Here is a 12,939-nt window from a genome sequence, read left to right on the forward strand (position 1 = left end):
ACACACACACACACACACACACACAGTCTGGTCCTCCCGTGGGTCCCACATCGGTCCACTACTGCTCAGCATGCTGGGAAAACTCTTCCCATGAGAGGGTGCTCCCGGGTCCAGGGCCGGGTGGCCATTGCTGTGTCCCTGCCACCTCAGCTGGGGGGTCCCCAAGGCTCACGTCCCCCTGGGAGGACGTGAGCTGCACCTTCCCATCCCTGGGCCTTCCCTGTGGCTTCTAGATTTCTGCACCTACCATATTTCCCTTTCCCTTTCAAGAGGATGACGGTGATGACGATGAGCGAGCCGAGGAGGAGGACTCCCAGGATGATGCAGAGGATGAGGAGTATTAGCTCCCGAGATTCCTGGTCCTCCGTTTTCACGGAAGGTTCTGAAAGCAAGAACCCCAGATCAGGGAGAAAGAGAAGTGGACATAGACTTCTCCTTGTCCTTCCTGTCTCTCCATCCTGTCGGCAGCTGATCCGCTTCCCTTTGGACCTATCCTCCCTTTAAAAAAAAACTTCCCTTTAAAAAAAAAATTTCCAACTTGCTTTTAGGCGCCTGGTATATAGTAGGTGCTCAAGAAATGTATATTGAGTGACTAACTGACTGAGTGAAACTTTCTCCTTGCCACCAGCCCACAAGGATCTCTCTCTGCTCAGCAATTATTGAGCTCCCACTGTGTCCCAGGCACCAAGTACTGGGGATATAAATATGACAACGGAGCCACAGGCCTTGAGGGTCTCTGTCTAGTAAGAAGATCAACGAGTCTATTCAGTCCACTATGTGAGGTGCCCGCTGTGATGCGGGTGTGGACAGGGACCTGGAGGGGCAGGCACGAGGCCCTGCTGAGGTCGCTTAATTCTCTATGGGGGGAGACCAAGGATGGCTTCTCAGAGAAGGTGACTCTGAGCTATCCCTAGTAGTGAGCATGGCGGGGACTCCATGCCTGGACTGAACAAACACGAGAATAACCGACGCCCAGACAGCGCTCACTGTGTACCCAGTAAGCCCCTGTTCTAAGTGCTTTATAAAAATTAATTCACTGGAGACTCACAACAGTGCTGGGAGAGGTACTGTGATTATTGTCCCCGTTTTATAGTCAAGGGATCTGAGGCTCAGAAAAGTTAAGAGGTGCTCAACGTTGCACAGCTGGCAAGGGGCACAGCTGGGATCTGAGCCCCAGGAGCCTGCCCCGAAGCCAGCCAAGCTACACCCAGCTGGCAGGTAGACCGAGCATGGATCTGGAGATCAGGACTTTGGATACTAATTCCAGCCAACTCTGCCCATCAGTTCACCCTCTGAGCTTGAGGCTCTTCCTCTGTGAAGGCAAAACCAGTGTCTGGGGGTGGGGAGCGGGAGGGGGTGGCGGGCGAAGGACACAAACCATCAGGCCCCTCCTGGGAGGACACACACATACAAATGGCTGCAGGTGCCCGAGGCTCTGAGACACTGTGTACCCAGTGACACTCACCTACTGTGACCGGCTGAACACTTGCAGGAACTTCAGGAGTGGACAGATTGAGCAGACTCCGGGAACCTGCCAGAAAGTACCGCCTCATTCATTCAAAACATATTACCGTATTACACCTACTGTGTGCCAGGGACTGAACGTGACAAACAAATGACCTAGAACTGGGGGCTAGGTCCCAGAGGGGCACATGGCTAACGTACCCTTCCCACCTCCTACAACATGGAGAATCTCATGGAGTAAATGCTGGGAAAGCCCTTTGGTTAGAACAAGAGGCCAATTAAGGAATTATCCTTCCCTTTTGCATAATCTGCTGCAGACCACAAACCCCTTTTCCATTCGGTCGGGTTTGTTCTTCAGGTGGGAAGCTGACATTATTGTCATTATCATAAGCACGTGACAGGTCAGGGATGGAGCTTACAAAATCCCAGCTACCCCGTGAGCATCGGCATCCACGTCGACTGGAAACTGACACCTCCAGGCTGGTATATGGCAGAGCTGGATTTCATAGCCAGGTATCTGAACTCCAGAGACATTAATATCGAGTTTCCTCAAGTCAAACCCTCTTTCTTTTTCACACCTTCACAAATCGGGGTGATGGCATCAATTACTACAATTGATGACATATCGAGAGTTTATTTTGGTGGCGTTTTTGTCTGTTATGGTACATAAAATAATAATGGTGTGACATATTAATGTTGTCTTAGATTTGTAAAAATACAGTAGAACCCAATCCACAGAGTGGATGTGAAGCTTAGCCAACATAAGATATACTAAGGGTCTGGCAACACCTAGTACATGATTAGGGCTCCAGACACTGTCACCGATATTATTATTAGTGTCTCCTAATATTATTTTTACTAAGATCCTCAGCCCTGGGATGGCAAGTTGGTTTCATCTCTTGAGCCAAGTCTGGTCCGCAAAGGCCGCTGCTTTAATAAATATTTGATTCAGGGTTGTAGGGCTGAGCCGAGGATTTGTGGAAAAAGATGCCCTGATTAACTAGCACATCTGCCCTGGGCATGCTGGGGCAATGGTCCCTCTGGTGCCAGTATTCGTCATTCCTGATCCAGTCCAAGGGGTGGTGCTTGGGCTGCAAGGTCTCAGGCTGTGGATTCCGGGTGGAATTCCCAGTCCACATCTGGGAGCAAGGGTGGGTGCGTGGGAGGAGGGGTACCTGAGCAGAGGACCCTGGCTGCCTTGGACTGGCTGCAGAGGTTGGAGTTGTTGAACCGCCAGGAACAGTCCGAGAGGGTGGGCTCTTCTCCCTTGCACGAGTAGTACATCCTGCCCGACAGGGAGTGGGGCAGCCCCTTGGGTATTCTGGCCACGGTCCCACAGCCCAAGGCCCGACAGAGCACTTGGGCCTCCGATGTGTACCATTCACTGTCACACACTGTGTTCCAGACGCCACGGAAATGCACCTCCACTTGCCCCTCGCAGGAGTCCCTGCCCCCGGTCAGGCGCAAGGACTGGTGCTCTGTGGGGTGGGAGGGGGTGGGGCGCAGGGTCAGGTCTGGATCCTTTGGGCCCAAAGCCCCATTAGCCCAGATGCACAAAGGCAGACACCTCACGCCCAACGGGTCTCCAGATCTCGTGTGCTCTCCCTACACGTCCACATCGCCCTCTCTGCCCCATCCGATGTGGCTGCAGTACCCTACATCCTTGCTACACAAAGTGTGGTCATGGACCGGCAGCACCGATAGTACCTGGAATCTTGTTAGAAATGCAGACCGACTGAATCAGAATCTATATTTAACAAGATCCCCCCAACCCCCGCCATTCCCCTGCGCCTTATAAAGAAGCACTGGCTGGACCAGAATTTCATGGCCTCATCTGGACTATCGATGGCCTCTCCAAGGGCCTCCCTGCCTCCATCTCCCCTTGCTGCTCTGAACCAGAGAACCAACTCCCACTCAGGAAGTCTCACCTCTAATGCCATCTCCTCCAGGAGGTGGGCAGGCTTATTCCTCCAGCCCTGGATTGCCTGTTACCCCTAAACTTCACCTGGCTTCCTTTCCTAGGGCATTTACCACTCGTTCCCTGAGGTAGTGCTTGTCTGAGTCTCATCTCCCCTCCTGGACAGTGACCATGCAAGGACAGAGACTCTCTCTCTAGCACTAACTCCAGGCCTGGTGCCCAGGAGTTCTATAGTAAGCGTTGATGGAGGGCGAAGCTCAGGAACGTGGCTCACTCACCTGAACATACCACACCAGCATCCTCCTTGTGGCCACAATAGCGGTCTCCAGGTAGCCCAGGGCAGTCCCACAGGTAGGCCTCCACCCCAGAGCAGTTCACCTGGTCTCGGTGGATGAGTCCTTGGCCAGGGGCAAAGTGCAAGCCGGGCAGAGCCTGGATCGCCCAGCCGCAGCTCAGTTGCCGGCACACCACGTGGGCGTCCTCCAGATCCCACGTGTCGTCACACACCGAACCCCACTGGCCGTGCTCCAGCATCTCCACGCGGCCGGCGCATGAGCTGCCACCGTCCGCCAGCCGCAGTGCACGGTTCTCTGGGAGGGGACGGGTAGGGGTTTGTGGGTGGGGAGAAGAGGGCGAGGAAGGTAGAGGGTGGGAGAGGGTCGGGGACTGGGCCCTGGGCGCGAGAGTTGTGGGCAGGGCTGTGGACCCTGTGAGAGGGGCTGTAATCCTCTGGGTAGGACGGGGGACCCCTACAGGGCTGGGGACTTGGTGAGCAGAGGTAGAGGGACTGGTCAGGACTAGGGACTCGGGAAGTGGAGCTGGACACCATAGAGTCAGAGCTGCGGAGCCAGTGGGAGGGGTTAGTAACCTGGTGCAGACTAGTGGGTGGGGCCAGAGGCCTGGTGGGCGGGGCCTGAAGAGCAGGGCTGGGGGCTGAGGAGCATTAGTACCAAAGGACCCTGGGAACCTGGCATATTTATGCACATGAGAGGGGGAAGCGGAGACAGAGGGGACAGAGGTCCAGAGAGGGAGGGGAGAGGGGCTCGTAAGTAAGGCCTCGAGATTCTGTTAGAATTGGGGACCCAAGGTGTCGGGTTCTGGATCAGGTGGGCCAACTGGAGATCTAGTAGGGGGCAGGGTCTGAAGGCCAGATCTGTGGAAATGTTCAGAGTCGGAAATGGTACAAAGTTGCAGTCCTCTGCTGTGGGGACCAGTTGTGTTTGCGTCGGTGGTAGGTGCGGGTGGACAGGAGTGAGGCGGTGGTTGAAGGCCCGCGAGGGACCGGGGACAGGGAGGGGCCCCGGCGATGGGCGCGGGGCGGTCCGCCGTACCTGCACAGGTGACCTGGGCTGGCCTCTGGTTGCCGATGCACGGGTGCTCCACCACCTCACAGAGCTGCCACTCAGCGCCACCGCAGAGGATAGCCGGTGCCAGAGCCTGCGTGACGTTCAGGGCTCCGCTGGCGTTCCCCAAGGCCCAATTTCGTGGCAGCTCTGGCGTCGGCGGGGGCTGGACCGGCGACCCCGCCGCCCCGCCGCAGCCCAGCGCACGACACACGGCCTCGGCGGCTTGGAGGTTCCAGAACGCCTCACACACGGGCTGCCAGGACTGCCCAAGACGAACCTCCACCGTCCCGTTGCAGAGGCTGCTCCCGTTCACCAGGCGGACCCCTAGCTGCTCCCCTGGAAGGACCAGACATCAGCTGAGGCCTGGACAGGTTCGGACTCGGCAGATGCTAGGGATGGGATGGGCGCGGGTGGCTGTCAGGGGCCCCACCAATGACCTGCTAGTGACCTTGGACAATACCCTACCTGACTCTGGGCCTCAGCCTTTCAGTCTGCAAAGTGGGGCTGGGCTGGTTCATCCCCCAGCCCCCTTGTGAGGCCTGACCCTCTGGTTCTCCTTACAGTCAGGAAAAGCTGGGGCTGAGGATGACTCGAGGTTACGATCAGTTAGGCTTGGGGTGACAGAGAACCGGGGGTCCAGTCCCCACAAACCCTCCTCTCTTACCCCCATCTCAAGAGTACCCTGTGTGAAAGAGAGGCAGACTTCCGGTTCCGAGGCCCTCCCTGGTACTGTGGGTGCCATGCTTCCCCTCCCAGGTCCCTCCACTGTTCTGAGGGCACTGACTACCACTGAGTGTCACTGTGACCCCCACAACCCTGCAGGATGGACAGACATGGGGTTAGTGATAGATTCGAAGACAGGCTGCCTCTCTCTATGGTGGTTCTCCCTTACCTCCCCAGGGAACCCCCAGGATTGCACCCCAGTGTTAGCACACCGCTTTGCAGAGTAGGTCCTTTAAAAATAGCTGTTGAATTAATCTAGACCCCATCTGGTGGACCCCCACCACCCCGCCAAGACTTCTTTAGCTTATTCTCAACAAATCCCCTTTAAATGCTCACTGAACACCCTATCGTGTATCAGTGACTTTTTATCAGTGGCCTTTCGAAGGTGGCAGTTCTAAGATCTCCAAGTGAATCTAATGTGGACCTTCAAACACTGGATCAGGAAGAAGTGTTGTCTGAAGTTCGGGTGTCTCCCTGGTACCCTCAAAGTCTGTTTCCCCTTCCTGTCATTCCAGAAAGCTGACCAGGGATCCCGGAAAGATCACTTCCTCACCTGGCTCCAAGGGATGGCTCTCTGCGCTGCTGGTATCGGGCTGGCCGGATGGGGCTGGAGACGGGTGACCTGAAATCAATCAGCAGCAGTCATGGTGGGTGAGTGAACTCAGGCCTGGAGGGCACGGAGGTGGACGGAAGGGCAGGAGCACTTCCTGGAGCCTGCTGCGGCTATGTGAGGCCTTTGGGAAGACACGGTCCTGGACCTTCACCTCCGTTCCAGTGGAGGGGGTACTCACGCCTTGGAGCCTCAGCATCCTCTCTTCATCTATTAATTGTGCGCACATCCTCAGAAACCCGAGTGGAGCGGAGAAGGGCCATGGGCTTTGGGGCCAGACCCGCTCACTGGTTGAGTGACCGTGGACAGGTCACGCCCTCTGCCAGAGTCTCAACTTGTAGGCAATAACACTTAGGAAAGTATTGTGGGCTAAAAGGAGACAATATCTGTAAAATACCTGGCATACAGGAGAAGCTTGCCAATAAGAGTTATTTTTAGGAAAAACACATTTTTGCTTGGAAAATTTGAGAAATGCAAATTTTGAGACTCTAGGGTAACTGGCCCTCCTAGGAGGGGACCCATTGGACGGCAAGGGGCTTTCAGACACTGAGAAACTAACATTTGCTGAGGGCCGATTATGCCAGGTCTTTGGATACGTTATTCCATTTACCTTCGCCAATATAGCGACGTAGCCATTTGCACTGTTTACAAATTAGGAAAGGGAGGCCCGAAGACTAGACCTCGATTACTCGTGCCAGATAGTGCCCATTTTTCCTTCCAGAGCCGCTGCCCACTTGGCCTTGGTAAAACTGATGTGTTTGGACTAAATCAGTGTCTTCCTGGGTCCTTTGGCTTCTGTTTGGCTCAGCTGATGGGGCGCCTCAGCAGACAGGAGAGAGGAGGACAGCGAGGCCGTGGTGTTTATCCCTCCCGGCGAGGTCCTTTGGGAAGGTTGTGTCCTTCCTCTGAATGTAATTGTCCTCTCGAGGTAGTCACCTCTTCGTCACTCTCTCCTTCCGGTCTGGTGTCTTTGGGCCTAGGGCGGTAACAGCTCAGCTATTCTGAGCCCCGGGACTATATTATCCTTTGTAAATAGTGCTTTTGCAAATAAGCCTTCTTCAAACTTCTATGATGAGTGTGCCGCCTGTTTCCTGTAAGGACCCTGACTGACACGTGGCCTGAGGCCACCAGCTAGCAAGCCGCAGAGCCAGTATCTGAACTCTTTCCAAGGAGTCGGCTCCATGTTGGGCAGGGACATTCTGGTGTGCAGAAGCACCAAGAGAGAGCAGTGGCAGGGGCCACTGTGCTCACGGAAGGACCCTTCCACATTTCTGGGTCTCTCTTGAGCTTAGGTCGGGGCCACTGAGGTCTATGCAGGATGGCGTGAGCCCACTGTGGAGCCAAGGTCGGTGAGAGGCGGTGAGCCTCCCCGATCTTTCTTCTCTGTCATGGCCTGGGTTCCAGAGGCAGCCACAAGACGGGGGGGGAATGTTGACCCCAACTCAAATTCTATGTGAGTAAGAAGTGAATCTCGATTGTGTTAAGCCATGGAGGTTTGGGGTGTGCTTGTTACTATAGCCTGGCCTGGCCTGACTGCTCAGTTGCAGGCGTGACTGCTCCACATTCTCAGCCTCCCCTGAGAAGAGTCCAGGGACTCAGGCCATGCACGTGCGCGTGCACGCGCACGCACACACACACACACCCCTACAGACTCAGCTCTCCTACGAGCACCCGTCTGGGCCACTCCGTCACTCAGACAGAAAGTAATCAGGCCTTTAATTGCCCGTCCTCACCGACTCACTGCTTGGCTGCCCAGCCTGATCCCTGAAGGAGAAATGACTCAGGATTCAGAGCACAAACTCCACAGCTCATGAAATATTCAGAACAAGAATCCAGATGCCCTCGAGTTAGGATTTCGGAATCTCGTTCCCAATAGCTGTTGTCCTCCACTGTGGTTTGTCATATTCCCATGTGTGGGGGTTGGGGGATTAGGATGCTGTGGGATCCTGGCTGCAGCCTGTGTGTGTGTGTGTGTGTGTGTGTGTGTGTGTGTGTGTGTGCTTGTGTGTGTGAGTCGCGTGGTTATGACCATGTGTGTACCACTGTGTGCGAGTGTGTGTATGCGTGTGTGCGTGAGTGTGACTGCATGTGTGTACATGGAGCATTCGACCTCCGTTCTGGATCATCCCTCTGGGTCTGGGAAGCGATTTTGTCATGCAAAAAGCCACACAGGTCTTCTGCTAGACTAGAAAACCCTAGAGGGTGGGTGCAAGGCTGAGTCAGCCCTGAGTCCCCAAGGGTGCCCAACACAGTGTTTGCTGATTAACTGAAAGAGGGAGCAGGGGCTGCCAGCTCCAAGGGCAACTGTCACCAAGGCAGTTTATCGAGACTCGATATACTCGAGGATATGTTTTCTGTGTCACAGGCATTTTCCTGTCCCTTGTCCCAAGAAGGGACCCTGGCTTTGGTGTTCTCTGACTTCTGTGCTGCAGGGGCGGACGCAGAAGTTACTTCCCACCCTCCCCCACCCAGGCCTCCGTTCACAGAGGGCTCGATGCAGGATCGCTGCTTCCCAGACATCGTTACTGCCTCGCCCCGTGCGTCACACTTTTCTATAAATTCGATTCACTTTTTGGCTGCAATAAATTTATTTGAAAAGGAAACTTTACCCTTTCCTGTGAATTGGCTTTATGGCACTAAGATGCTCGACCGTAAAAGTATTTATTTCAGTTTTTCGAATAGCAGCAAACGATTGGAAGCAGAGTGAATCCCCATCCCTAAGGGAAACTGATGAATAAGTTATGGTCCATTTGCAGTGTGGCATCTTATGCAGCCTGAATGAAGAACGAAATAGACACACACAAGCTGGAGGGCTTTCCGGGCTGTGTCGAGTAAGGAAGCAAAATGCAGAGAAGAAAATAGATCATGACACAACTTTTTCGAAAGAGATGAACCGAAAAAAAAAAAGAAAACCTTCTTAAAAACTGGTATGATTATGCAAACATGGAGAAAAGTATGAAAGAACGCACGCCGGATTTTTTAAATGGGCCACGTTAAAAGGTGGGTTTCCGGGGGAGGGCAGAGCGGGGTCAGCGGCCCTGGTGTTGGGCGTGAGCATTCGCAGGACCCTGAGCTTACAAGGGCCTGGACTTGGTTCAATGCTCTGCTGTCTCCATCTTGAAATTTTTCATAACTTTTGAACAAGGGTCCCGACATTTTCATATTGCACTGGGACCTACCGATTATGTAGCTGGTCCTGGGGCTGAGTCTTGGAGATGTGAGACGAGAGGAAGCAGGCGATGAGAGAAGCAGCTAAAAGGCTACACTTTAAAAAAAGCACGTATGTGTTGATCGACGTCACCCCCGCCATAAATAAATAAATAAATAAATAAATAAATAAATAAATAAATAAATAAATGGAATTTTGTATGATAGGATTCCATTTACATAAAACTAGGTACACAGGTAGAAATGCAAAAAATAATAGGAAATATAAAACATAAATGGACTTTTTGTATTGTTTGCCTCAAGTAGGAGGGAATTGTAAAACTAAGTACCCTAAAAATAAAACCTTTTAGAAAGGTCACAGGACACATCATCATCCAATAACGATTCTTTGAGAAGACCGGAAAGGATGACAGAGTGTTGAAAATATAATAATTAAATACTTTTCTTATCATGTGGTTCGGTGTTATTTAATGCTCAGTTCATTTGCCACGTGAGATTGTCCCGTGTGGCCCAGAAAGTCATCTCAAGTTGTGCCTGCATCCTAGAATGGTACGGGCCAGGAGGGTAAGGGATGGAGGGGCGGCGGGGTGCGGGGCTTCCAGGTGGGAGAAGAAAGAGGTCGGGAGAGTTACCCCCAGCTCAGGAAGGGGGCAGCTTTTCCAGGCTAGTCCCCAAGTGGAATGGAACAGGACCTCAGACAGGGAAGCCTGAGGAAGGTACCACGGGACGATGAACTGAAGGAGACCGAGGGCAATAAAAATGAGAGCACTGAAGAGCCACCGTGCCGGGAGCCCGAGAAAATAGGACACCAGGCCTCTCCTCGTGTCTCCCAGGCCCATGGGATTCCCTGCGGCTTCTAAGGGGTAAGGTACGTGGGGAGGGAAGAGGTGTAGACACAGAAAGAGAGGAGTGTTTTTTCTCAGTCTAGGCCCCAGCTGGCCAGCCCAGCGTCAGAACATGACGAGCAGGGAAATGCTCAGGTGCCTTCAGGGCCTTGCTGGAACGTAGCTCTGGGCACACCCAGCACGCCCACGCGGACGTGAGCAAAATGCCAGCTCGCGAGGGCGCCGCGGCCCCAGCTCCATCAGATGTGCTGGGAAACCTGCAGGTGCGTGGTGGGCAACGGAGTGACGCGTACGGGGGAGGAGAGCAGGGTGGACAGGGAGGACTGTAGAACAGGGAATCCACAAAAGGAGCCACGTGGGGAGAATGGCGTGTGTCACCTGCTAGAAGCACATTTCTTTCCTTTTTAACACCGGCGGAAAGTGTTTGCAAGTACATAGGTCAACAGCCTTAAAAACAACAACTAACCAAGCCCTTCGATGCGGTAATTCCACTTCTGAGAACCAGTCCTGAAGAAACAATCCAGAACGGCATACTCCACGGTGATCACGGTACACGTATGAGAATTGGGGCGCTCTAGATTCCTTTTTCCAGCTGAGCCCCTTCCTAACTGTGTGACTCGGGCAAATCATGTAACCTCTCTGAGCCTCGGGGCCCCTCTGTAAAATGGGAGCAGTAAGCACCCCTGTCGCAGGCTCGTCATGAGGATTAAATGAGGTGACACACTTAACGCCCTTAGTGCAGTGCTCTGAGCTGCTGCACTGTTAGACAAAGAGCTTCTGGCCACATCCTTTCTAATAAAAAAAAAAAAATCCCAAACTGGAGTCATCTGAATTGTCTTAAACTGATTGGGAGACTGGTTAGGGAAACACAGGATGTTAGCAATATTTGCAAAAAAAAAAAATATACATATATATATAAATAATACAGGGTGACTTCTCTTCTCCAGCCCCTGCCTTCAGTGGGCCTGGTTTTAGCTTCTGAAGGTCTTCCAAGACCCAGAGGGAGCCCAAGTTCAATCCCATTCTATCATCACATCCTGGGCTTTTCCCCTGTGGCCCCAGCCACGTGCAATTACTGAGTTATTTTGGATATGAGCTGTTTAATGGACATCAGTCCCACTAGAGTCTAAGCATCACATGTGTACCCAAGGCCCACAGACTCCCCGTGCAGTGGTCTCCCCCGTTAGCCCAGCTGCTGCAGGTGTGCCCCTCTCCAGGACCGTCACCAGGCCCCTGGGACTGTAGTGCCCCCAAGCTTTTGGAGAGACAAAGAGCTATGTCAGCCTGGAAAGCACCATGAGTCTTGTGTATGCAAAGCAGCCTTCTGTGTCCTGAGCAAGAATGACGAAGGCTATGAGAACACTGACTGGCCTGCCTCCTCGGGTCCTAGCTTGGGCCCTGGATAGTCAAGGGGGACAGCACTGGTTCGAGGAGCTGTCTAGAAATGTCCACTGGCTCCTGGCCCTGAGTTTCACTGGGTGGACGGCCAGAATAAATTCACGAGAGCAGTAACTCACCTGGATCTGAAATGCAGGGAGGTAAGAGAAGGTCTTTGTGACTCTTCACGTTGCTCTGATGGGGAAAGGGGTGGCCCTGAGATGTGTCAAGTAGTTACCACAGCCCCCCTGGCACTGCTCAGTGATATAGCTGACATTTATAAAGTGCTTATTACACACCAGACCCTTCTAAAATACTTTAGATGAATTAACCAATTTAATTCTCACAGCAAGCCCACAAAGTGAGGAAACTGGAGGCATAGAGAAGTTTAGTAATTTATCCAAGATGACACAGCCAGAAAATGGCAGAGCTGGAATTTGAACCTAGGCTGTCCAGTTGCAGAGCCCACACTCTTAACCGCTCTGCTTACTGGGTTGGAACCTAACATTCTTGTTTCCTGCCGCAGTGACCATGCCAAGGGCGCGAGGCAGGGACCTCTGACAACCCGGTGGTCTCCCCGCTCTGGAGGGCTTGGCCAGCCCTGAATTCAGGAATGATAAATCCTCCCCGCCCAAACGGTGACACAATTGCACACAAGCCCCAGGGACTATTTCCAAAAAAAATCCCCTGACTCTAAAGATGAGCAGCAATGAGGAAACTGTTATTCCCTGGGGCAGGTGCCTGGACTGGCATCTGTCCCACTAATGAGGTCTGGCAGCCAGGCCATGAGCAACCCCAGTTCCCTCCCCACCAGCTCTCCAGCACTGGCTGGCTCCAGCACTATCTGATGCCAAAGGGGAAATGGGTTAATTGGAAAAGGAAGGTTATTACTAACAGAACCGGGGAGCTTAGGGGAGGAGCCAGGAGCAGGAGGGTGCCGGGACTACAGTGAATAGTTTTTTTTAAAAAAATCCCCTTGAGGAGAGAAGGAGCATTAGGGGGATCATTTTATAAACAATATAAATGTCTAACCAATGTACTATATGCTTGAAACTAATTAAAATAAATTTAAAAAAATTAAAAAATATAAAAATATCATGCAAGTCGGAAAACAATGAGAAATATCTATTGTAAGGAAGAGTAAATATGTAACAAAAAAAATCTAAGATTTTATACCCAGCAAAAATGATTTTCAAAAAATAAAGGCAAAAAAATAACCGCTCTTCATTAAAAAAATCCCCTTGACGTATACAATGGAATTTTTCTCAGCTATTAAAAAAAGTGAAATCTTACCCTTTGCAATGACGTGGATGGACCTAGAGGTTATTATGCCGAGTGAAATAAGTCAGACAGAGAAAGATAAATACCATATGATTTCACTTGTTTGTGAAATCTAAGGAATAAAAAGAACGGACTAATCAAAAACAGACTCACAAATGTAGAGGACAATCTGGTGACAGCTAGAGGGGAGGGGGTTGGGGGGCGGAG

At 52.4% G+C, this 12,939-nt stretch overlaps 1 protein-coding gene across 4 annotated transcripts in view; it reads right to left on the reverse strand.

Annotated features, from left to right (window-relative positions):
* Positions 1-12,939, reverse strand: part of CD6 (CD6 molecule) — a 44,713-nt gene that overhangs the window by 5,650 nt on the left and 26,124 nt on the right. For all 4 annotated transcript variants that reach the window (XM_039860277.1, XM_039860278.1, XM_039860276.1 and 1 more), the window contains 6 exons: positions 6,005-6,073; positions 4,714-5,064; positions 3,661-3,972; positions 2,640-2,942; positions 1,466-1,531; positions 248-382 (listed from right to left, as the gene is read on the reverse strand). In XM_039860277.1, the coding sequence (XP_039716211.1) occupies positions 248-382; positions 1,466-1,531; positions 2,640-2,942; positions 3,661-3,972; positions 4,714-5,064; positions 6,005-6,073 (1,236 nt within the window). The remainder of the gene's footprint in view (positions 1-247; positions 383-1,465; positions 1,532-2,639; positions 2,943-3,660; positions 3,973-4,713; positions 5,065-6,004; positions 6,074-12,939) is intronic.

Source organism: Pteropus medius, unplaced genomic scaffold, assembly GCF_902729225.1.
Source record: "Pteropus medius unplaced genomic scaffold, Ma_sr-lr_union100, whole genome shotgun sequence".
Classification (NCBI taxonomy): domain Eukaryota; kingdom Metazoa; phylum Chordata; class Mammalia; order Chiroptera; family Pteropodidae; genus Pteropus; species Pteropus medius.